A 26,188-nucleotide genomic window follows, 5' to 3' on the forward strand; every position below is an offset into this window, starting at 1 on the left:
ATTAAAAATTCAGCTGCAGTTTAGAACAATGAAAATATATTGACATCTTCTGATTGGTAACTTCATCTGCTGTTCATACTAAGCCAAATTTTACTGAGCAAAGTTTCACCTGAACACCTGTGAACCATCCAGAAAAGAAATAGCCTGATTTTCTACAGTTATACCACAAACTTAAACAGCTGGATTTACTGATCAATAAGTTCAGCAATTCTAGTCATCATCTAGGGCAAGTCCAAAAGAACACAGAATTAAAGATCCAAGAAACAAAGTCAAGCACAAAGCAAATTCAATCCACTAAGTAACACATTACATCTTAGAGATATCACTGAAGTGTATTAACTGTATGTCCCAGATAAGTTATTTTATTTGAAATTTCAGCAAAAGTGTAATTTTCAGTCAAATATCTCCTTGAAAACTGTCAAGAACTGAAAGAAACTGACTTAACGAGTTTACCATAGACCTAGCCCAAGCTTGCAGGCCTAAGCCTCACATAGGCCCTTCCTCACTCTGAAACCCCATGAAAACCATATGTACTCCCTGTGTGGTCACATCCAGTTTTGTCAGGCTACAGGATCAAATTCTGTAAAAAGTTCCAAATATGTTGGTTTGAAAGATGCTTCCTTCACTTCAATGTTGTATGTTACCGACTTAAAACACATAGGCCATAACACGCTATCCACAAAAGCAACAGTCCTAGCACCCTGTTACCTCAGCTTGTACAATTCTCCTTGCTCCTTTTGTGAGCCAGCAAGCATATAGCCACTCAGCTTTACTGATCCAGCAAAAAGATGAGCAGTTTCCTATCAGATCAGCAAGCAAGGCACCAGGGAATGATGGGATCACCTATTTTGGCAGCAACATAGCATTGGACTGCTTGAGGCAATCACAAAATTCCAAACTGAATTTGTGCTTTAACTCCATTTTCAGGGACAGAAACCTTTAAAAACTTCTGCGAACAAAATTAGCACTAAAAGCTGTTCATACCTTTCAGTTTGGGGACTTCTTTTTAAAATAAGCCTTCATAAAGGTGTTTAAACACTCATTTTAAATACTGGCCTCCAGTGGGTATGAGGGTCCCATGTTTTATAATTACTTAGAAGCGGTTTCATTTTTCTGAACAACTTATTTTTGCAAAAAATAAAAACGATGACATTTTTGTTTATAAAGAGAACTTGTCAGCAGAGGTTCTCATGTCTGAAAATCCAATACTCTGCATGTTCTCCTGTAGCAGTTTGTTCTTCAGTGGTGACATGATACTTTACAATGAACCACAGGAGAGAAGTACTGAAGGTTTAACAGGTCAAAAACATTTTTTTAAAAATGCCTCCAAAACATTGCCTTTCACAGCTATTTTAAAGCTAGCTACCAGGAGCTACTTGAGACCTGCCTCACAAAAAAAAAAAAAAAAAAAAGAGAGAGAGAGATAGAGAGAAAACCCTGGAACCCTGACTGCTCTCCCTGCCAACATGAGCAGAAAAGAGTGCCTTGAATGCCTTTGAGAAACACAGTCCCTTCAGCAGCTCTGCAGCCTTCCTAACATTACAGCATCACAAAGGCATGGAATTGTGTCCACTCATCCATTTCAGTTCTTTACCCAAATCTACTAGCCAAATTTATTTAAAAAAAAAAAAAAGCAGCCTTCCCAATCCTGTTAAATGCCACACTCTGCATATGAAGCTTGCTCTTCTGTATCCAGCCCATACACCCTCATTACTAAGCATCCCTCTAACACATCTACAGTAAAGCACGTCATGCTTTCTGCTTCCAGCATGTGAGCCAACTAGCTGCACTGGACAGACAGGGCTCCTGGGATATATAATACAGGCAGAGATGTTGACTGGCATGTGGGGGGGACACTATTCCACCAGCAAGTATGTTCCCTGGCCTCCTTAAAGACCCACAGATCCTTCACAGGTATTGCCTCACATTATGTGTATGCTCCTTTTGCATACATCTAGTGAAGGAATATGGAAGAATAAGAAGAATCTGACTTTTCCTATGGCACTAAGACTCCTCCCTGGCTCTCTTGGTGATAGCAAAACAGGAACTCCCTCATATCCAATATCATAATCCTGAGACTCCTAAGATCAAATCAGCTGAATATTTTTCATTAAAGGAAGATTAGGGCATACCACACTATCTTCTCTTTGGGGGAGTCAACTTCTAGAATTCTGAAAATTTCAAGCTATTAAAGGCTAACCTACAAAATTACATTTGGTTCCATGGAAGTTATTTCCAAATTTTCTTACCAGAAAAAAAATAAGTCACTGCCCATATTATTTAATCAGTGCCTTTTTTTCAAAAAGACGGATGTAACAGTTTATGGAGGTTTACTCCAGATTTTTCACCTACACACACAGAGCAAAATGCCAGGAAGGAACTATGAAATTTGTCCTCCAGCTTTACATAACATTGATCTTGCCCTCCAAGCTAAATAATGGATTCACTGTGCAGCTTACTATTCAGAAAGTACCAGCAATATCACACAAAGACGAAGTGCGCGTTAGGTCAATAATAAGTGCCAGTGCTATGGGAAAAGGACACAAAATAACTTTAGGAGAGAAGGGGAAGGAAAATTTACACACTGGGAGGGTAAAGAAAAGGAAGCAGACAGGATAATTCATGGAAAGACCAAAAGTGTGATGTTTTTACACTTAGTAGAATACAATCTCACAAACACGTTTTGCAAGCATGAGGGGAAACTTCATCACTGTCAATCCTACCTACAATGTGAGGCTTCTGCAAAAGGAAAATGGGCCTGAGTTGATGTCCCTTTTAGTCTATCTGGAAGATAGCCCTGGGGTAGCTGAGTTTACTTGATCTACTGCGCTTACTGGATAGCAGAAAGGAAAAAAGTGAAATGTTAAAGTTCTAGATATGGGACTGTAAAAAGGGACAACGAAACTCATTTAAGAGCAAATTGACAATATCCAGAAACAGAAAAGCATCTGAAATAACAAGTCTGCCATCTTTCCAGTAGATTCCTTGACCCTATTTAAGATTTTTTCCCTACTTAAGGTATTTTTTTGGTATGTATAAAATCATATCTGGCAGTCACTCCTCACAATTATTAGAAAGAAAATTGTTATAGTTACAGAACACAGTAAAACTTCCACATTAATTTCTTCTTGTCCCTGTACTGTCTGTAAACTGCCACTCCCTGTCAAGTGGTCAAAAATCAAACTTTTCAAGAGGCCTATATAGAGGATTTTCTACAATATATCATGTCATAATTCAGTATATCCAGGCTCTCGCAGATGCAGGGGGGGGAATTACCCTGAGAGAGATTTATTTTATTATTGGTCAGTTTTTTAGATGCCAACATCAAAGACCTACTTAAAATTTCTATAAATGAAGAATTGGAAAACAGAACACTGAGTTTTAAAATATTTATTCCCTTTAAAAGCAGTCCAAAAGCTTCATGTCCCACCTCTTTTTCTTACCTGGTGGAATGCAACAGACTGAAAAATGTTATGCTTGAAAAAACTCATAAGTTGCTGGGAACCTAAGCAATATGGCATATATTATTCAGAACTCCATATATGAGTGTTATACCACAAAGACTTATGCTTGGCATGACACAGACATGAGACCAAATCAAGATATATCTTCAGCCTCCAAGACAGGCTGACCTATTATTATTATAAGAATTAATCTTACATATTTCATGAAAAGTAAGCTAGCAATTTATATTCTTCCAAAAACACTATACATAAATGAACTGCATAAGCTATTTCTAAACTTCAGACTAGATCCCACCCACCACCTTAGATACAGTCCCTCCTCACACAGTCCCTGCATGCATCTATATTAATAACTGGTTCTGTGCAAAGAGAAAAGGATCAGGTTTTGACCTGCTATGTTCCATTTCACTCCCAGAACTGCATACCCAAAATTGCATTGTTACCTGCCATGAAATGCATGCCCATTGCTAGTCCAAGGTATGTGTGGTGCTCATGTAGAAAAGTGAATGCTTGAGGACCACACACCCACACTGCAAGCGGGTCACTCAAGCCTCCCTTTGAAAGCAATAATTCCAGCCTCCACACCAGGGGCTGTGTAGGTCTGTGCCTTCCATAAATGCAACATGGCTTTTCTTCCTTTGACCAAGTTGTGATTAAATATGGTTGTCATATGGCTTTGGGTGCATAATGAAAAATGAAGTCCAGCCAGGAATCCTGACCCACAGAGAAGTCTGAAGACAGAAGGAAGCATGCCATCACAATAGTACATTTTAGTAGTGAGTATTTAAACATTTCTGAATTGATTACTTTCATTTTTCTTCTGTGAAAAACACCATTCTCTCTTCTGATTTCAGATGGCAGCCTATGGATCACAAGTTAGAATTTCCTCCAGAATGAAAATTCCAAATAACACTTTTCCATAGCTGTCAGTGGAAGCAAACAGCCGTGTTTAGGTTAGCATGGATTACACATATTATTTTATCAATTTCTCCTGAAATGCAGTATAGCAAAGTGGATAAGTCTTGGGTTTGCTGCCTTAGTGATGAAGATTTCAGTTTCAGTTCTGCCCAAATATTAAACAACCTTATTCAGATGCTCAGCCAATAAAACAGAATTTTAATAGCCACCCTTTCAAGGACAGGAAGAGAACTATATTTAATAAAGACTGTCAGTAGAAAGAACTATTAACAGCAGTTAGAGCAAAAGATACCGTTTGCTTGCTTACAGCTTGGTTCTTACTACCTCTGGCTGAAAAACGTTGTGTGTGAGAAAGTCACAATGTCTCAAATGTAAAACATCTTGTTAGTCCTATGAAAATATGTGACAGATCAGCCAAATTCTGGAGCTGTCTGACAACTAGCAGGTTTTCTTCATTTATTTTTTGTGGGTTTTTTTTTTTTTTTTTTCAAAAGGAAAATCTGTTTCAATGGCTGTAAATCAACAACAAGACATTTTGGCAGATCCTCAAGTCTCATAAATTGTCAAAGTTTGACGGAAGATAAGGACATAATATATATCCCATTTTCTTAACCTGCTATGTATGAATTCATATAGTGATAGTTTTACAGGATTTGTCCCCAGAGGAAATATGCCATGACCTACTAACCTTGCTTACTGAGTGGAAATTAAAGCCTTAATTTTTGTTAATGATAAAAATATTAAGACAACCCCAGATTTCTCATGTAATACTCAAAACTATTAAAAAGTATCCCTATTAAAAAGCTTTCTTTATTGAAGCAATTGGTTTCCAGATTCTCCCAAATCATAAACAAAAGGGAATCAGAGAAAAAAAGCATGTTAAAAGTATCCTAAAGCAGAAGTCCATCTGTATCTGAAATACAACTCCAAGAAACTGTCCTCTGCCTCAACTAGTCCCAGGTCCTCTGTTGTGGTACTAGTTAAGTCACTGGGGGAAGACAGTTATGTTTGTTTATCAATATTTACGCTGGTACAAGCTTTACGGGGACATGAATACCTGCACATGTGTACTTATACCACTGTACTGTTTTGTCTCCCACATAGGCTCATACACACTTGTACAAGCTCTTTTTTGCCACTGAACAGAATCCAGTCTACTGGGGTCATCTACCTGCACTTTAAGTATCCTGCCACCACTGCAGTACAGTTAACATTTATAAACTTCAAATAAAAAAAGCAAGCAAACAATAAAACCTTATAAATACTTATCTCAGAGTTAATTCTATACACGTGATATGATCACACTCAATTTTTTCTCATTTTTATGACAAAATTGCAATGAAGGTTAAAAAAAGGTAATAAATTCACCAAAAGGAAATTTTATTTTATATACTTTGCCCTAGTTTACCAAATTCTAAATTTTCATATCCGTTGAAGTATTGACAGAAACAACAGCTGAGTTGTGATACAAGGATACTTACAGATTCTAAAAGCAGTTTCTGATTTCAAATACAATGACTGGTTTGTATCCAAACATCTGACATGATTACACTCACTCCACAAGAGATTGTATGTTGTTCCACTACATTTTCCTCCAATTGTCAGTGTTAGAAACTTTGTATTTTGTTCCAAAGGAAATTATCTTAATACATCCCAATGATATCATTATTGTCTAAATAGAAGAGGGTATCCTGCTCACATTTTTAGAGGCTCAGGCAAAAATCTCAAGTTTGTTAAAATAAAGAGTGTCTTAGAAAGCCCTTCTCAAAGAAATGGAAACAGAGTTAGGGCAACCTTTGTTGAAAAGTTTTGCCAGTGATTCAAGAACACAAAATTATTTATAATATTATCTAAAATAAATAAGTAAATAAAAAGCTTCCCCTATTCAAAAAGTATTCCTTGGCTTTAGATGTGACATATCACTGGATCATCTTCTCAGTATTCCCACCCAAAATAATATCATCTTGTCTACAGAAATTACAGCAACACAGCCTTGATCAGATACATACATCGTAACGTACATATGTAAAATAGTCTTTAGAGTCATATTTACATAGCCAACATAAGGCCACAGCTGCATGTGTATTCAAGCTGGTTATGGCTCCCATTTTTCTGTTGTTAAACTTTGTCTTAATTATATTGTGTTCTTTCAACACTTGGCTTCACACCCATCTAGTTTCTTTCAACTAACTTAACCATGCATTTTAAAATTTAAATATGCAGTCAGAACTGCGGGCCCTGAGCCCAGCTACCACCATTCAACAAGATGATATCATCCCACACAGTCTGAGAGACACAAGCTGAGCAGAGAGGAGAGAGACTAGATAACTCCACAGAGGAAAGGAGCTTCAGTGTACTGGACTGCTCCACCAGCAGATGCATCACTTAGATGGGCTTACGAAGCCTGTGCAGCCAAAGCTGCCTGGTGCAGACCCTGCTTGTATACCGAGTACAGGTTTAACAACCCACCACTCTTCTCACCTTCACGCTGGAATAGCATTATTACTGGGCAGGGGGAGGAGAGGGTGGGGAAGGGAATGAGAGAGGTAGGGGTGGTTCTTTATGAGGCTTGAAGTGTTTGTGGAATTATAATTTAACATTACATGCCAATTGTTCTTATAAATAAAGGGCACTACTGCTGAACATTTGCTCCCTACATATAACAGCTAATGGTGTGCAAATGAAGGCGTACCCCAACCAACTACCAGTTTCAACAAGGCCTAACAAAATATTCTGAGACTGATTCGCATCACTGAAAACATTCCCCCATCTCTACATAAAAGGTCAAATTTTACCCACCACTTCTGCGTTACACTTTATGTTGAAATAGATCACAAATCATTACCTACTTTTGAGTGTTTTTATGTACATAAAATATGTCTTCCATTCTAATAAACTTCAACAGCTCTTAGAGATATCTTTCAATAGAATTTAAAAGGAGGGTTGAAACATTCCTAATAGTTGGCAATTACTTATAAGGCTTCTCTAAGTGTCTGTGAGAGTTTATGTATACACACACAGAGAAATACATAAGCACATATGCATATGAATGTGTACACATGGGCAGCCTAGCCATTAAGTCTCCTTTTCATAATGTATTTATATAGTTTCCACATCGACATTGTAGCTACATTAAAATGGTGTGTGTAATGTACATGTAACTAAAGAATTACGAACTTCTGCAAATGCCTGGAGTCAAACTCTTGTCATGCTCAGACTACTAAGAGTCATGCAGCTATCTGAATGGTAATGACTCCTAGCATGCCTGGGGACCCTCAGAGAAAGGAGCAGTTGTTGTAATAATTGAGGAATCTTCCAGTTTTACCAATCTCCCTGATGTTTGTTTGTTTTTTAAGTCAAAGGCTTTCTGAGACACTTCTCCAGTCACCTGTATTCCTCATTGCTCTCTGTCTTTACCAAAATGAGGCAGAATGTGAAACCATTATTACAGAATATTAATTTTGAAACTGATAATGTCAATCTGGTTAATGCATCTCAGAAATACAAAAGATGGATCAACGTAATTTAAAATAGAGTTCATTTGGCTAAAAATTTAGAGGCATTGAGGGAAAAACTATACTATGTACTTAAAATGTTAGGCTATGGATTTTGTCATCTACTCTTTCATGTAAAACAGAAGGTTGTAAGCCTACATTTGGATAAACTCCTTCAAGGAGGCTGCCAGCTCTGTTGGCAGAGATGGTACAAGGTCACAGCAAATACACTGAGCTCTAATTTCAAACAGTGGTGACTCCATGACTACCACTTCACTAGATCTTTAGCAGATGCATTCCAAACATTTTGATTTTTCAGGTTTAAACATTAAATTTTCATACTTGGCAATACTGAAAAATATTACCATTTTGATTTAACTCTACTCAGAAAGTCAAAGCCAAAGCTGTTTCCTAAATATGTTAATGCTTCCAGATAAACATGCCTGGAATAAACGCTCCATGAAATACCTTCCCTCACACAATAACCTAGTAATGCAGCATTCTCAGTGGGAGGATTCTCTATTCCTTTGTCAAGTAAGGACAGAAACGACAAAATCAACCTTTTTGGGGTTTTTGCACAACCTACCAACACAGCATTCAAAACGTGTCAAAAAACCCTGTCAAACCACCAAACCTAAGTTGGGAATGCATCAAGTCAGTACCATCTTCCTCAGTATGCAGTTTGTTGAGACCTAGCAACAAAACTGGAGAAATTCTAACATGTTCACCTCATCTTGGCCATTCATGACACAGTTGTTAAACTCTATATCATAAAGATGTAGATCTTTGTAAAGCCTGGCACTGAATCATATCACTGAACTGATCAGGTAGATAACCTCTTCCGACCCCTAAAAACGAACAAGAAGTGGGGCAGACAGAAAAAAGATGAAACACAAATTTCTTAAGCCTGCTTTATCTGAATACCTGGGCAGCAGGTAGCTCCATAATTTCTGCTGCCATTCAGAGTTGCATTGAGAGCGTGCAAAGGTAGGAAAAATGGCCCATTATTTTAGTGTTCATTTTAATTTCTCAAAAACCCATTAGTATCAGTGATCTTGACAAGATTCTTGCTAGTACCCCTCTATCAACACAGGTAGACGCTGTCGTAGGCTGAACATTGTTTTGCATAATCAGGCTCACACACCTGATATTAATACACACATTTTCAAGTTATCAACATAGTAAAAAGGCCATATAATAATTACACCATCATCACCACTATGACTGTGGCTCCAAAAAGCAGAAATGGTAAAACAGAAGGCTGCAGAATGAAACTGTGCTGGTCTAGTTTTGTTTAATTTCTGGTATCAGCAGAATTATTTGACCTCAAAATATGAAGTAGCTATTTTTAAATAATAACCTGCCTACTATGGTCCAGGCTGAAAAACTCCTTGCACATATGTTTATCTTGCATTGCTCCACAACAAAAGACTTGAATTTTTAAGTCTGAGGTCATGCCGTTTTACTTACATGTCAGATGCCATTGCAGAGCCTAGACAAACCAGTTTCACCCATACTCCCAGAAAGATCAACTTCCTATTACAAAAGGTAAACCAGAGGAACAGAATACTGTCACCAATTCTTTTTTTCAGCTTTTTCATCCTTATATCGACATAAAATTCCTTACATGGGAAGGCCTCACAGGCCTTTTTTGCAGTGAATTAAATTCCACATCCCCCATATATACCCTGTCAGGGGAACCTAAGTGCATTCTCAGACATTTTACTAGTGACAGTGGGATCTAATAATTCAATTAACAAATTAAAATAAGCTGGTTTGCTTAGAGGCAATTCAGGCAGCCTAAGCAGTCATCCCATTTGTTAGATTTAAAAGCAAAATACAACTAAATCAGATACCGAGAATAAAAACAGCTGTGTGATACACCCAAGGAGAAGACAGACTCTTTGGAATATCACCACAAACTGTGTAATCAAAGAGATTCACAATGAAAAGCCCTTTTCATTACTGTTGTAACATTACTGACATTTGCTAAAATACTCCTTTCCAGTGTGTATTTGCACTGAAGTGAGATTTAGAAACAGTTAATGTCAGTTGCTATTCAAGGGGTATGTAAATCAACTAGGAATTCTCTTCCAATGATTAATTAATACGTCTCAAAAACACTTCTAAATTGTAAATACAGACATGTAAAAATATCAGCCCCTTAAGATACTTCATTTGAAACACTGCATTTTTTTTGGCTCATATTTTTTTACATATATCTGAACATCACACTGAAAAGATCTACTACTAACAATTATCTCTTACATAAAATATTATCTTAATACCATAAGATAGTTTTTAGTAAAAATTAAAAATCTTGCTTTCTGATTTTATAGTTTTCTCTTTAAAAGTATAGCTATGTTTCAAAAAGAATAACACAGTAAAAAGGAGTATAATTGCCTTTCATAACATGACAAACTTCATCTCCTTTGTAAAACATGCTGCTTACTACACTACTTACTAATGGTACATTCCAGTACTGTATGAAAGTTTTCATTTCCATTTATAATATTCTCCCAAAAGAAAAGACCTGAGTTCAAACTAACACTCTTAATTATTTAAAAAAAAATAAACCAAACAAGAAATAAACAAACAAAAAAACTTTACAGCAACTTGGTATACTTTATATTAACAAGCAGTAACCACATCTGTCTTAGCGCACACTGTGAGCATAAGCAAATTTATTCTGGGTCTAACAAGAGAAAAAAAAAAAAGAGACAATTCAATGACAATTACATTTCTAGAAAATATAATTGCTAGTCAAACAACTTCTTACAAAGCACCTTAAGAAGTAATCAGTGGTTTGTTTTTGCCATTTTAATCATATTTTTATAAAACTTTTAAAGGTCTGTTAAAACCAGCTCTATAAAGAGATCCATAACATGTGACAGAATAAGCATCAGAAACGGAATCTATCAAATTCATATGTGTATACCACAAATCATTATATCCTAGGGGGTTTCTGATTCATCTACAGGATTCATTTTATATTAACGTACCCAGGTTAAACACAGTGTAGATGTTCAGATAAATAAAACAACTTTCAAGGACAGGTTTCCACTATTTCTACTTCGATAATTATTCAAACTACATTGCGATGCTTTTCTAAAAATATTCAAGTGCTAAAGAGAAAAACAAGAGAAAGACAAAAGCTGTAACAACTATTCCTCTGTCAACTGCAGATGCTAATCCAAACTCACCACAAAAGTTTTATCGCAGCACTGATCTCCCCATAAAGTTGTCATCATATTGGAGGGATATAAATTACATTAGATGCAAAGCTAATTGGGAAGAAGGATAAATGGCTGAACTGCCATTCTAAGCTTTTCCCATGAAAAAGAACACACACAATGCAGACACACACTTTCGCAAAAATACGCCAATACGTGGAACAAAAAGGAGAAGAAGTCGGAGTGCCCTCAGCTCAGGAATGCCAGGAATCCCCGGAGGAATGCGTGCGGGCAGGCGGCCGCGGCGTCCCCAACGCACCGCGGTCTCGGCGACCCGCGGGGACTCCCCGCCGGTCCTCAGCGCCCCACGGCCCCGGCCGGAGGGCGTTCACCTGAACCGAAAGGCCGCCGCTGGCACTGCAGCGACCGCTCCGGGACAGCCGCCGCCAGTGCACGCGCTCGGGGAAAAGAGCCCCCTCCTTTTACAGCCGCGAGAGAAAACTAAGCAATACTCGGCTCTTACGGGAGTCTGTTTGCCCAGCAACTCCCTCTCCCCTCCGCGGCCGGGCGGCAGCGCTCCCCTCTCCGCCGCCCAGCGCGCCCGCCGCGGGGGCGGCAGAGCCGCCGCTGGCCAGGGCAGCCCCAGGGAGCGCTCGGGGGGGGTAGGCCTGTCCCGCCGCGGCCGGCACTTCGCCAGCCTCCCCGCGAGTTCACAACTGGTTGTGCAGAGAGCTTGTTGTTCTCTCCGCACGCCGGGGAGGACTCGGCGTCCTTGGCCTTCGGGAACGAGCATGTTTAACGGATCGAGGTGGAAGAGGAAAGCCAGCGACCCGGGGCACCTCAGCGCCGGAAGCCACCGCGGCAGCCGCGGCGTTCTGCTGCCGGCGGCAGCCCATGCGGCACCAGGTGGCGACGTTCCCTGTGCCCACCGCGCTCCGGTCAGCTCGCGCCACAGCCCTCTGCCCGCCCGGCCCGGCCACCTCGGCTCGGAGAAGTGGGCGGCGCGGTGCCTGCCCTCGACTTCCAGAGCCCCCGTCGCAACCAGCCGCCGCCGTCGCCGCTCTCCTCACCCGTCCCGAGCCGCCTCGCCCTCTGAGGTGGATCCCCGCCAACTTCGTGCCGCCGACCCGCCAGCCGCGCTCGCCGCCGGAGCAGAGGGCGGACTGCCCGCCCCTTCCAGCGGGGGAGAGGGCGCCTGGGCCGCCAGGGCCGGGCGCTGCCGGGGAGAGGCCAGGCGGGGGCCGCTCCCTCAGGTGAGCGAGGGGGTCTTTCGCACGCGCGCGCGCGGCTGTTTCCCGTCCGTCTCCGCCCCGCCCGCTGGGCTCCCTGAGTGGGAGCGGGGCGCGGGCTCTCCACAGGCTGGAGCTCCCCACAGGGACCTCTGAACCGCAGAGGGGACGAACACCCGACTTCTCCTTTGTTCAGGCTGCGGCAAACGGTGCCGAGAGGAAAGGGGGTGACTAGAACACCCCTCTGAAGAAGAAACCCGGCCCCGGGCCCAGATCCTGTCAGCTCGACGCAACTTGACAGTCGGGATTTTTTTCCCTCGCCAGCGCCGCCCGTCGGCGTGCGGAGGCGGCTGGCGAGGCTGCCGCCGCGGCGCGGGAAGAGCTGAGGCAGCACAAGGACGGGACAGGGCGGGCGGGGCTCTGTGCGTGTGGTAGAGGTAAGATGGAAGGAGGGAGGAGCCGGGCCGTGGCGCGCAGCCTGGAGCAAACAGGGCAGCGTCCCCGTGATGCTCAGAGAACAGCGTCACGAGCACCTCGGAGCCCACCTAGGCTGTCTTCAGCGTTTTGGATGGTTTTCATAATGTCTTCAGCTAGACTGGAGGTATCACAACAAGGCGTTTGCAGATTTCCAGAATATTCTACAAATATCGTGAGAACTGAAGTGCTGCCGTCCTGCAGCATGTCTCTCTCCCCTGACCCACATGTGAAGGAAAGCTAGGTGCTAAGGACTTGTGGTTTACAAGTGTCATACAGAAAGATACAGTGACTATAAACATCTCACAAGAATTGGGCCTCAGTTAATTTCTTCCAGCCTCAGAAATTTGTTTTCAAGATTTGAACCACTTAAAACAAGCATCATTGTCAGAAAAAGGGTATAGTGAATATACAGGGAAAAGAACACAACAAAATGTGATAGGTCCATGTCTAGAACAGAGCAATGCAGGGCAGTGAACATGAGAAGAAAAAATTCAGTATATAAGCCATGAAAGACACTTACAGAGTTGTTCTACAGGTATGGATAGCAAGTGACAGCAATAGCTTGTGACAAAATACCATACTGATGGTAAATCAGTAGAAAGAACTGTAAACTGTGGGAACTGGAAAAATTCTAAACAGTTCTAAAGAGGCAGCTGGTGACATCTAACAAGGTTTTCCTTTGCTGAGAGGATGGAAGTATTAGGTATGGCAGGGGCTATAAAGCCTTTTGTTGTAGAAAAATGTACCTCTACATAATGTACTAAATTCATTCTCCCTCAAATTGGTTGTTGAGAGGAAAGTCATAGATGTATGGATTTTTCTGTCCTTGGTATTCAGTTGACTTGTCAGGTAAATGCTCATGGGGCAGAACAGCCTGAACTTGTGTTGCCATCTTGATCTCTCACATATTTTACCATTTAATATTTGTTTTCCATATACATTTTTTTATATAACCAGAGTCTGTGACTCATCTTGGAGCTGTTTAAGTAAAAGATTTATATAGCTTCCTTAGCTTCTTTCACTGTAGTTTTCAGAAAGCACATCAAGTTCACCCCCCACCCCCTCAAACTGCTAAAACTGAGAAACAAGGAATGGAAAAGAAACAAAGTAATTGAAGTTTTTTTTCTCATAGTTCCATCAGCTATGTGGCAAAGTTTTCAGCTGAACTTACACACGTATATATGGCGGTATTTTATTACAATTAAAGTGTGAAGAAATGCTGAAAGATTGTTCAGCCTTGTAGTTTTATAATGTGTGAAGGAAATAAACTTAATAGAAAACAAAATGCTTAATTGAAGAGGTGTATAAACCTATAATTTTCAGGTTATTGTTAGAGATTAATTAAAACAGGTGTTAATCAGTATCATTTCCATTGCATTTAGAAGCAAATGAGAAAAAAAAAACCATAAAAGATTAATTTCTTGCTAAAACAGCCAGGCTATGATGACTACTAGACATCATTGTATAGTCTAGAATTACTTTTTTTCATGATGTATTGCTTAACAGCTGAGGAGACTATTCAATTGCTATCTGGCATGCTCAGCATTGCACTGCTTAGAAAACTGTTCTCTTGTTCTGTATTGAGTTTCAGAAATATTATTTCATATGATAATTAGGCCAAAACATTTTTCCTTTTTTTTCTTTATTTTTGTATTAAAGAAAAAAAAAAGCCCAGAGAGGGAAAAAGGTGGGACCAGCACAATTGCTAAAACTCTTATATTGTCTGTGAGCGTCCCAGACTGTAAAGGAGAGCTTTGACTGGATTTTGATTCAAAGTTCTATCCTATACTTATGAACCTTTGAGAAAAATTTACTTCGAACCCTTAAATTTTCATTAAAACTATACTTTAAATCAAACATTTTGTCAGATAGTTTCATACAGATCTTTGGCATATTCTGAACATGAGTTTTAGATGTACTTCCTATAATAATGCTACAAACATTAAGACTTTGCTCACTAGGAGCCATATTCCAGCTGGAATACTGCAAAAATACAAGGTTGTCCAGTGAGGTAAGAATTTTTTGGAAGGATGTATACAAACACAGCAATAAGCTAAAATTGCACTGAAGGCAGAGTTAGGTCATAAACAGAATAGCATCGCAGTACAGGCTACCATTTCCTTTCTCACCCCTCATCCACCTACTTTTCTCTTCCTCTCCTTTAAATGAAGGCTTTGGTCCTTGTTTACAAAACTGGCTCAACACTGTGATTAGTGTCTCTCTGTCCAGGCGGGGTATTATCAGGCAGTTGTGAAATGCAGCTAAAGCAAAAACACACAGTAATGCCCTAGCGGGTTGTGCTGTAGATTAATTCCAGCTGCTAGCTACTCCAGTACACCTCAGGTACTGAATAGCGCTCCCTAAATTGAGCTCTCCTTTTGCATTGAGTCAGTCTATATTGAAAGTTTGGTTTATTAGGGCTATTCTTGGCTCCTAGCAAGTTGCATCTCTGTCTCTTTCTATTCAACTACACATTGAACTGAATTTTGAGACTTTATTATAGTTCCCCAATTTCCTTGCAGGAAGGGATCTGATCCAATAATCACAGTGGAAAGGGAAAAAAAATTGTTTCTCACTGCTTCTTACTCATCTTTTACAATATATATTGCAAATTTTCTCAAATTATTGTAAAAGACTAGATGCCTGTTGCTTAAGAAGTAAATTTATCCCTGTTATTACTGTATTCGTTAAGGTATTGACTAGACATTTTAATCTATTTCTTATTTCAAGAAACAATCTTCAAAATTCAGGACTTATTTCTAGTCTCTACCGTTATTTTCATTGACTTCTTGTTTTCTCAAAACATTTTGTCTTAAAGAGAATGTTTACCGAGTTGGTTCTAAAACTGTATCTGTAAATTGATCTGTATCCCAACCATTTTAAAAACTTAACAAAGCACTTCTGAGTTATATGGGCACGAGAAAGTCCCTTTCATAAAAATCAGACCACTTTGGCTATCACAGAACACCAGGGAACAGTTCTACTTTAAGTATTAAATTTACTGTGGTGTAAATTTACTTTCAGAGGACAATTTGGTTATTTGAAGAATTTAATTTTACACTCTTATCAGATAGCTGCTTTTTAATGTACGACCTCTGTTTTTTCCTCAGAAGACAACTAACCAGAAAGAGAGGCCCTTCATTTTCCACCTGTCTTTTTTTCCCCCATCTCTTTTCACAGTGGCCTTTCTTTATCTTCTTTCTCTTTTTGGGGGTAGCCCCATCTTTTTCATCTGCCCTCTCTTGTTCTCCCGTTTCTCTGTTCTGCCATATACAGCTGTCAAACGCACAGGGTATGGCTGATACAACCCAGAGCACTGGGTTCGTTCAGTTTCTAACCCAAACATGCAATGTGGAGAGACATGTAACAATATTCTAAAAAAGCCTGAATAATCTCAGCCTTTAGGGTAGCTATTCAAGAATGTATTTACATTGCAGGACAATAAAATGTGGAGAATAAGATGTATAAAATGACAGATGAAATTGTAGAACAAGAGATTAATATTTTCAGATGTCTTCAACAGGGGAAAATACCTGTTTTTCCTTTATGTTAGCTAATGCATGGTAAGGAAAATGTTAGGAGGTGAAGATTAAACTGCAACTTGTCTCCTATAGAATTTAATTTCATTTTAGTTAGCTCCAGTTTACAAATACTTTTCCTACTGAATTATTGATTGTACAGTTACTAATCTTATGTACATAGAAATCAAGAGTGAGATACAATATTCAAAGGTGCAAGGTGAGAGGAAGCAAAGAATCCATTGACTTTAAAAGCTGTTGAGGGGAAAATACACACCACACAGTTTGGTCACACATAATATGATAGTTTCAGTATTCATTTAACAAATAATATGTAGCCTAGTAATTAAGTGAATAATTAGTAGTGGTATAAACTTTAGTTGAAGATTTTGGACACTGTTCTATATCTAGCCACCACAAGACCTCCTGACCTCCCGTTCATCTCCTTGGACAACTTTTGGCTTTATCTACATTTCTTCCTTCACCTTAACGACATGGTCTTTCTCCCACTAGCCTTTTTCAAGTAATCCTAGCAATGACAAAAGAAGTTTTTCCAAGAAGAACCTGCAGAAGTCCTAGGTCCTACCAAGTGCATCCACATTAAAGTTCTAGAAATAGTCATAACTTATCTGCTCTGCTGTGGTTTATGTAGCTCCTCTTGGTCAAATCCAGCCTGCTAGGACTTGACTGTGCCCACGCAGCAGGAACAAACTGGTTTTATGGGAGGAGCATTGGCTCATTCTCTATCTCGCACGAATATGTAAAGTTAGTAATTTGCTGGCATTGTCAATGTTTTTATTTGAAAAAAGCTTAAAGTGCATGTTGATTCAGTCATTGCAAACATAAACATTGATTAACATCACAGAAATAGTGATGTAGGAAATTAAATGGCTCCTATGCTCTTCATGCATGTAGCTCTTAAGAACTATTGCTTTTATCTATTTTGTAACAATGCCCTTAGTATGAGGACACTGGACAGGGCATTGTAGAGCTCCATGCAGATATAGATCAGTACCAAAAAATGCTTTACAATCTAAGTAGACAACAGATTTAATCACAAAAAAAGAATACAGAATGTGCTATGCTGAAACCAAACACATATATCATGGCAAGATAATGCAGAGACTTTCTAATTTAACAATTCTGTCTGTCATCCTGAAATAACATGTATATGTGTAACGTTAAGCAAATGTAAACATTTTTGATGTATTTAAAGTTTAACCTAACACGTAAGTATTTGCAAAATTAAGGTCTAAATTCTTAAGATTGGCATCCAGAGATTACATGCCGGAGACAGAATGTATTCTGTCTCTCTTAGAAATATTAATTTCAAATCTTGTTTTACCTTTATTTAGGTAGCTTTTGTCTACAATGTGTATCAAATATTATCTTGCTTTAGGGTATGCAGGCAATTTAACACATCTAGTGTAGTAAGGAAGACAGCACATAAGAATAAAATTAGTATTTTCATATTCTAAAATGTACTGTTGATTAAAAATACAGCAGGATGAAGTTTTATTTAGTTTAATATATCTGTTAATGAATCCTTTTAATCACATGAGGATTTGCAGACATTGCATGTTATATTCAGTAGTCTTAAAAATGCATGTGTGTCTTTGATGAGAACTAAGGCCAACATCCAGTAAAGAATTTAGGCTTCTAATTCCCACTGAAATAAAATTATTTCAATAGAGAGGTGAAATGTTAAACATATCCTTGGTTTTAGACCCAGATAACTTTTGGAACAGAGATAAAATCATCACTATTCCATGTAAAAAAATAACTTTATTTTCTTATAGGCATGCATGGATCTCTTAAGTATACTTGCCCCCCCCCAACTTTTGGACAAAGATAAGGAAAGATTTCCAAGCCTGTAGAAGTGTAAACCTGTAACTGATCCAAAACCTTTCTCCTAACTGAATTTTGGCATGTTGTGCAATAGCACCACCTGGTGGCTACAATAATTTAAACCGTTCTGATCCTTTCACAAACACGCATCTGAGCAGCTTGAAAATAAACACCAGGAAAAGGATTATCTTTAATATTCTTAAGATTGTTTTTATCTCTAGTCACTTTTCTTAATCAAGTATGGTAACGTAATTTAAATGGTTTTGTGAAGCAGTATTTTAGAAGAGATATAAATGTTTCAGTAATATCCCATATAGGAAACTTGAAGAATCAACTTACAAAGATATTGATCCTTCTGCTTTAAGAGTAAAGCATCACTCCTGATTCACCTGCAGTATCTTAACTTCTGATGCACTGAAGACTTAGGCAGGGTAGAAGAGGTGGAGGAGTCACACTCTACATTAAGGAAAACCTCAAATGTATCTAAGTCAACTATGATGATTGCCACTGCTCTATCAAATGCCTCTGGGTTAAAGTCAAAGGGGTCGTCTCCAAGCAGGACCTTACAGTGGGCATCTGCTACTGACCTCCTAACCACGATGACAATGACTATGAAGCGATACTTGGGGCTCTAAAGCAAGCTCCTGGCCAACAGAATGTGATCCTTATGGATGATTTCAACTACCCAGATGTCTGCTGGAAGAACAATCCAGCAGCTCGCATGTCATCCACCAAGTTCCTGGAATGCATAGAGGACTGCTTCCTCATACAAATGCTAGATGTGCCAACCAGGAATGAGGCACTGCTGGACTTGACATTCACAAACTGAGAAAACCTGTTTTGTACTATCTTGGTTAGTGATAGCCTTAGCTGCAGTGACCATAATATTGCGGAGTTTGGGATCCTTCTGAGCATGCTGAAGGTCAGTTCTAAGACAAGGGTTCTGGATTTTAGAGGAGCAAATGTCAGTTCACTCAGGGGTCAGTTGGGAGGGATTCCATGGGATGCTTCCATGGAAGATAAAGGAGCTAGTGAGTGCTGGGAGTTCTTCAATAACTCTCTCTTGGAAGCACAAAACCAGTTTATGCCCTATAAAGGAAAGGGAACTAGCAGAGCAAGAGGTCCCCTTGGCTCAACCATGACCTCCTGGGTCTACTCAAATCCAAAGGGGACACATACCAGAGACGGAGAAGTGGAGGATTATCTGTCAAGACCTACAAGGGCATTGCCAGAGCGTGCAGAGATGCAGTTAGAAATGCAAAAGGCCAGCTTGAATTGAAACTGGCCGTAGATGTCAAAAATAGCAAGAAAGGTTTCTTCAGACATGTCAACCATAAGGAGAAAAAGAAGGAAAACATAGGCCCACTGTTAAACAGAAAAGGAGAGTCAATCACTAACGATGGTGAAAAGGCAGTGGTCCTCAACACTGCCTTCACCTCTGTCTTTACCAACATTGTCAGGTCCCAGGCTTTGGGAACGAAATTGCCAGTTGATCCAAACACCGACCCACCATCAGTGAAGGAAGAGTTGTACATTAATTATTACAGGAGCCTGACCCCCACAAATCAATGCGCCCTGACGCCATCCACCCGAGGGTGTTGAGAGACCTGGCTGACATCATTGCGAGGCCACCCCCCATAATCTTTGAGAAGTCATGGAGAACAAGCGATGTCCCAGAGGACTGGAGGAAGGCAAATGTTACCCCTATCTACAAGAAAGGCTCAGGGGAGGATCCAGGTAACTATAGGCCCATCAGCCTTACCTCAGTCCCTGGGAAAGTTATGGAACAAATCCTATTGAGGGCCATCACAAGTCAAATGAAGCACGTGATTGGGAAAAGCCAACATGGCTTCACTAAGGGCAGATCGTGCTTCACAAACCTGGTGGTCTTCTATGACAAAGTGACTTGCCTGGTTGACATGGGGCGGGCAGTGGACATTGTCTACCTGGACTTGTCTGAGGCCTTTGATACGGTCTCCCACAGCCTCATCCTGGAGAAATTAATGCGTTATGGCCTAGACAAGTGATCTGTGCAGTGGGTGGGGAATTGGCTGACAGGCTGCATCCAAAGGGTGGTGGTAAATAGCTATTTTTCAAAGTGGCACCCTATCACCAGTGGGGTCCCCCAGGGATCAATACTGGGCCCAATGTTATTCAACATCTTCATAAGTGATCTGGATAACAGCATCAAGTTTAGCCTGATGAAGTTTGCAGGTGACACCAAATTGAGTGGGGAAGTAGACACTCCAGGAGGGAGAGCTGCTCTGCAGGAAGATCTGGATAGGCTGGAAGAGAGGGGCTAACAAGAACCTTATGAAGTTCAACAAGGACAAGTATAAGGTCTTGCACCTGGGAAAACATAATCTGGGAGTGCAGCACAGACTGGGATCCACCTGGCTGGAGAGCAGCTCTGTGGAAAGGGACCTGGGGGTCCTGGTGGACAGGAAGCTCACCATGAGCAAAGAGTGTGCTGCTGCGGCCAAGAAGGCCAACAGGATGCTGGGTTGCATCAAAAAGGGCATTGCCAGCAGAGAGAAAGAAGTCATTATCCCACTCTACTCAGCGCTTGTCAGGCTACACCTGGAGTACTATGTACAGTTCTGGTCCCCGCTATACAAAAAGGATGTGGACAGGCTGGAAGAGGTCCAGAGAAGGGCCACCAAGATGATCAGAGGACTGGGCAGCCTGCCATATGAGGATAGGCTGGGAGAGCTGGGTTTGTTCAGCCTTGAGAAAAGGAGGCTAGAGGGGAATCTCATCACCATGTACCAGTACTTAAGGGGTACCTACAAAGAAGATGGAGACTCCCTTTTTGCAAGGAGTCCCATGGAGAGGACAAGGGGGAATGGACACAAGTTGCTCTTGGGGAGATTCCGATTGGACACCAGAGGAAAATTTTTCACAGTGAGGACAGTCAACCATTGGAATAATCTCCCCAGGGAAGTGGTTGACTCGGCCACGTTGGACACCTTCAAGAGTCGTCTGGAGAGGGTGCTGGGCCATCTTGTCTAGCCTGTGCTCTTTCTAGAAAGGTTGGGCTAGATGATCGCAGAGGTCCCTTCCAACCTGAGATTCTGTGATTCTGTGATTCGGTGAAAATATCTGTATATTTGTAAATCTAGGCAAGACCCAGAAAGATAGGTTTTTAAAGGACTGGAATTTCTAGCTTTTAGAGATTTGTTTTGTCAGGACTGATGTAGAGAAGTGCTTAGACATGCGCTTAACTAAAAATGCCTTCATCAGTCCTACTCCCTTCAATATGACATAAACAGTTTTTCAAAATCAAACATGGAAAAATATTTAGGGCTGAACATACCATTTGGAAACCAAAGAAGGGAAAAGAGAGGAAAAATGAATGAGCGATCTGGAAATCCTTTGCTTTTTCAAGGTGAGGGAAAAAAGGTAACAAACAAACATGCAACTTTTTTTACTCATTTGGAAGTGTGGAAACCGTACCAGAATAATGTCATCTCTCTCCTAACTGAAAAATTATATCAGTATATATTTTTAAAAATATGTTTCTGAAGTTTTAATTTCCACTTGTGAAATAAGTACTTGTTTTGCACAACTCTTAGAGAAAGTATTCTGAGAACTAAAACCAAGAACAAACAAACAAATGAAATGAACTCAGGGAAGCTAGTTCATCCTGGTCTTTAGCATGGTTTATTCCTTGACTGCATTTGAAAATAACAAACATCGGCTTGTCTTAGGTTTCCACTTCAGATCCCACAATCATCCATTGTCTTAAGAGAATTTTACAGCCTAATTACGAGTCAGCCCAGAACATTTAAGACATTTTAAATTCTCAAATATGGAGGCTTCAGTGATGAAATAGGTTCTATCTTTGACATTCATGCAAAGTCTGCTCATTTTTACTAGTGCTTAAAGCACTCTCAAAGATATGTTAATCTAGATTTGACACTATACTGATAAACTAAACTAATGCTCCAGTTTTCAGTTAATACTGTTTTCTTTAGGAGAAGAGCTTTTCCTGGTTAAATAGTCTTTTGTGACTGTAGAGGGTGCTCTTAAAATACTGGTGATGGTAGTAATATATGGCAATCAGTTTCTCTTTCTGTAAAGGATGTTTATTGTTAGGATGTTTATATTTAGCAAAGAAAGTTGTTTTACAGCTAGCGTGTTTTTTGGATATGGGCAAGAGTCACTATCCAAAATTGTAACCAAATACATCCCTGGAAGCTTTTCTCAATTTAGTTTATGTTTGCAGGTATGTTTCTGCCAAACAGCAATAGTATCTTCTGAGAAAACTATTGGTGCTCTATAAAACAAGTTGAAAGAAATATTAAAAGAGTGTATTTTTAGTTGCAAGGCCATTCAGAGTTGGATAAGAGCTTATTGTTCTAAAGAAATAATTTAAATATTCACAAAAATTCTTCAGTTACATGAAGCCGATGCTCCCACATTGTGCTGTCTGGAATTCTGTTGGGAAGGATTTAACTTTATTTTAGTTTGGTTTGTCTGTGGTTTGGTTGATTGCTCCACAATATGGTGGAGCTATCTGGTTTTTATACTTCTCTAACTGAATTAGCAGGGGAAAAAACTCCTAGATACAATGGACTAAATCAAACTTTGTCCTGCTATTTTTTTCCCTCAACCATACAATATATCTATATTTTTTAACATAGAATTATGCATTCCCCTCAGTACAGCCAAGAAATGGTTGCATTTATTCTGTATGCTTGAGAAATATTACCTCCTTCCAGAGAGGATAGAGTCTATAAACCTTGGAAAGATAAGAATTTTGTATTAATAATCAGAACTGCAATAAGTCTGTTTTAGAGCAGTGTGAAGATAATTAACATTTCTGAGGTCAGGACCTTTCCTGTGAGAACACAACTAGGCCATGGGCTTCTGCCAGCACTGATCTGTCAGTCCTAGATGTGATGAGGTGTGACCTTTGACTGACATGACTATGTTAAAAAAAGCCTATACTGGAACATACACTCACAACAGGAAAACTACGCTTTGTCTTGAATAGGTTATTATGCTGGTAGGAGTTGAAACAAATGCTGCAGAAGCAGAGTTTTCCCAATCTAAACTTTTCCTAACAATGATTAGTCTGCTTCTTATGCTGGATTTGTATATTTACCCTGAGAAGGTATTGTTAGACATGAACTCAGATAAGAATTTCACCAGTGGTCAGTCATTTGGGATCCAGACATCATATGAGATTAACCCTATTTCAGACCAGGTCTACAGAAGATATTTATTATATATTAAAGTGTCACAAAGGCTGTGACTTTGCTGCACTTTTGTAAGAGCTCTACTGTAGGCCCAGTTTAGAGCATAGAAGTCAGTGCTGCTTGTTTTGTATGGGGAAGCCCTCTGAGATTTTTTAGCTAACTAACTTCAGCAGCATCTATTCTAGGGAGACTTTGCCAAGATCACTTCGTTAGGAAACCTTTTAAGCGTAGACCAAGTTTAACAGATGTTTGCTGGCTTCTAATGAGATTAACTTGGCCTGTTCCAATCTCCAGTTTCTGCATCAAATTCATCACTCTATGAACTTGCAGGTTAGGGCATGCCCCTTAACATGTTTGTATACTGTTCAGGACAAAGGGGACTCCATTTTACCTAGGAGTGTGACTGCAGGCTTGCCATGTGAATAATCAAATGAAATTCTGTCTTTGTGAGAGACAGCAAAATTAACCATCCCCACGCATGAGGGAAACATCTTCGATAGAAGAAATGATACTGTCTGAGGTCCAATGGTGGGAAATATTTCTGATGCGAGTCATATAACAGGGGAACACAATGATAGGCCAAAGACAAGGAGTTTGTCTCATTGGGCTTTCCTTCCTCAGGATTAAGTAGCAATTTGAACAAACAAGACCTTCCCCAACTTTCATGAGTACACTAACTATTAAGATAAATAGCCATACTTAATTCTCTTTCTATCACAGTATTTCTGGGGGGGATTGTTTTTTCACTTCCATAGGAGAAACTAGAAGTGTTTCCCCTAAACATCCCCTATACTGAGGTTCTTGAAGTGGGAAGGTAGAAATGCGAATTAATACCCTCAGTAAGAGTCAAGACTTGAACACAGAATTCATCTGATCACTAATCCTTTGCTCACTGAGCTATTAGATAAAACAGGTAATACTTTCCCTCCCCTGTTTTGTAAGAAAAGGTTGGTATAAATTTCTAACTCCAGGAGAGAGTTCAGAGACATATTTTAGAGATTTTCACATCTCTACAGTTCACATTAAAGGACTAGAATGTCAGAAACAGATGGAACTCAAGACCCGTCACCCTTTCTTCAGTCTTTAATAATGGCCAATATGGGTATAACCTATCAACTTTGGTTGTTTCTATGGTGGACCCTCTTTCCCTCAAGTGTGGAAAGAGGCAATGCACATCATTCTGGGTTGGAGATTCCACTATGCAGCAAAGCATCCCAGTACTAAAGTCTCTAACCTGTAGCCACTTATAAAAATTACCCAACATATTGTAAATTGAATCCACCTTTACTGGTTCACTTTTTAAAACACACTCTACAATTCTAGAAAATCTTAAAGGCCCAGGAAAAAAAATCTTGCATTGTACAGTACTCGCATATTTCAACCAGTGAAAGCTGTAAATAATGCACATGTTGGAATGACAGTAAGACAAATGGAAGCTTTCATTGGCAAAATGCAAACCAGAAGACAGACAGCTTGTTTTGCTTTAGGCAAAGCATGAATACAAACATTTAAACTGGAGAAACTCCCCTTTTCTTCTGTGGTCCCTCTGAGCCATTACATTAATTACTTGGAACTGTTTACCTATTTCCCTTCATTTAGGCCCCAGGTGCAGACACTTTGGATACTGAAAATTATTTTCATTCTTTTCTTTAGAGTGAAAAAACAATATATGGAAACACTAATCTTTTCTGAAATCCAGGAATGTGAGGAGACATGGCATCCTAATATATATATTTTGTGCTTGCCTGTTTTTTAACACCCCATAACAAAACATGGTGGGGGGGGGGGGGGGGGGGGGAGAGGGCAGCGATGTTTCTTTTTGAGAGTACAATGAAAATATTTGTTTAGTTTTGTTGCAATAGCAGGGGCAGCTGGCAGTGATTGCATGTATATGTCTTCTAACACGTCACTGAAGAGATACCTCTAATCTTTGAAGAAAGACAAATATCTCATTTTGCAAATGTGCTGACCTGTGCTTATGCAGTAGTTCTGACAGCCTTCTTTTGTGATCAGAATGTTAGCCTGTCTTTGAAATGTGTCCTTAAAGTATGATCAACTAGATCCAGGCATGCACTTTTCCATATGTGAAGCTAGAGAATTAATGGAGAGCTTAAATATTTAGAAAATAAACAATCACATTAGAAATTTTAAAAAATCACAGCAGAGGCGCAAAACCTAAATGTCTAAATTGGCAGCAAAGATGATCAGTCTCAATATCTACAACTCTTTTTGGCAAGATAACCATGTCCCAGAGCTCTTGCTTAGAGTTTCATTTTCAACTTCCCTCTGGGGGAAAATTAATTAAACCATTTCTTGTGTTCTTACTGAGAGGTTCTTCTGCTCTTGCTTATTTTGGAATACAGACAACAGACTGTGGGACACTGACTGTATAGATAATTTTAAATAATGATTAACAAACTCTATGACTATTTGCACAAAGTGTATTCAACTTCTCCCTTCCCATTAAAGAATATCAGTCAATCCCAGGGTAGCCCAGGTCATGAAGGGGTGGCTACTGAGTCTGGCTCCCCCTGTCACAGCTGCCTGGCAGCAGGCCCACCCTCAGGAACAGCCAGCTGGCTCTGCTGTGTATTTCAGCTTCCTCCAAGTTTGCATGTGGACCTGTGAAGCAGCTGAGTTTGTTTTTCCCAATCGACTTATTTGTTGTCAATCCAGAGACTTTTCCCATTGCCATGACTGCTGATGATGCAGTCAGTTTGCACCTGGAGTTTTCAGCATGGCCTCTCTGCTCTGTCATGTCTGCTGGTCTGCACTGGCTCTTCAAAAGATCAGATCTGTTTCACAGATCTTGTTAGTTTCCAAGTCAGTTCAGCACTTCTGTGTTCTGATCCTATTGCTTGTC

General features: G+C 39.9%; 2 protein-coding genes across 14 annotated transcripts in view; one reads left to right on the top strand and one right to left on the bottom strand.

The window, feature by feature from the left end:
- The window catches only part of CGNL1 (cingulin like 1), a 63,313-nt gene extending 51,074 nt beyond the window's left edge, over window positions 1-12,239 (bottom strand). For 5 of the 8 annotated variants that reach the window (XR_012661681.1, XR_012661680.1, XM_075100257.1 and 2 more), the window contains exon 1: window positions 12,120-12,239. The gene's annotated coding sequence lies outside the window, so the exon portion shown is untranslated. Of the gene's footprint in view, window positions 1-11,079; window positions 11,145-11,572; window positions 11,713-12,029 lie in introns of those variants that run through there. The other 3 variants (XM_075100255.1, XM_075100259.1, XM_075100256.1) reach the window with 3 other exon arrangements.
- Window positions 11,313-26,188, top strand: part of LOC142060278 (uncharacterized) — a 45,265-nt gene continuing 30,389 nt past the window's right edge. For 3 of the 6 annotated variants that reach the window (XR_012661685.1, XR_012661688.1, XM_075100297.1), the window contains exon 1: window positions 11,313-12,302. Coding sequence is in view for 2 of the 6 variants with exons in the window: in XM_075100297.1 (XP_074956398.1) it covers window positions 11,331-12,302 (972 nt within the window). In the remaining 4 variants the exon portion in view is untranslated. Of the gene's footprint in view, window positions 12,716-26,188 lie in introns of those variants that run through there. The other 3 variants (XR_012661686.1, XR_012661687.1, XM_075100298.1) reach the window with 2 other exon arrangements.

The sequence above is a fragment of the Phalacrocorax aristotelis genome, chromosome 7 (genome assembly GCF_949628215.1).
Source record: "Phalacrocorax aristotelis chromosome 7, bGulAri2.1, whole genome shotgun sequence".
NCBI classification, from domain to species: Eukaryota; Metazoa; Chordata; class Aves; order Suliformes; family Phalacrocoracidae; genus Phalacrocorax; species Phalacrocorax aristotelis.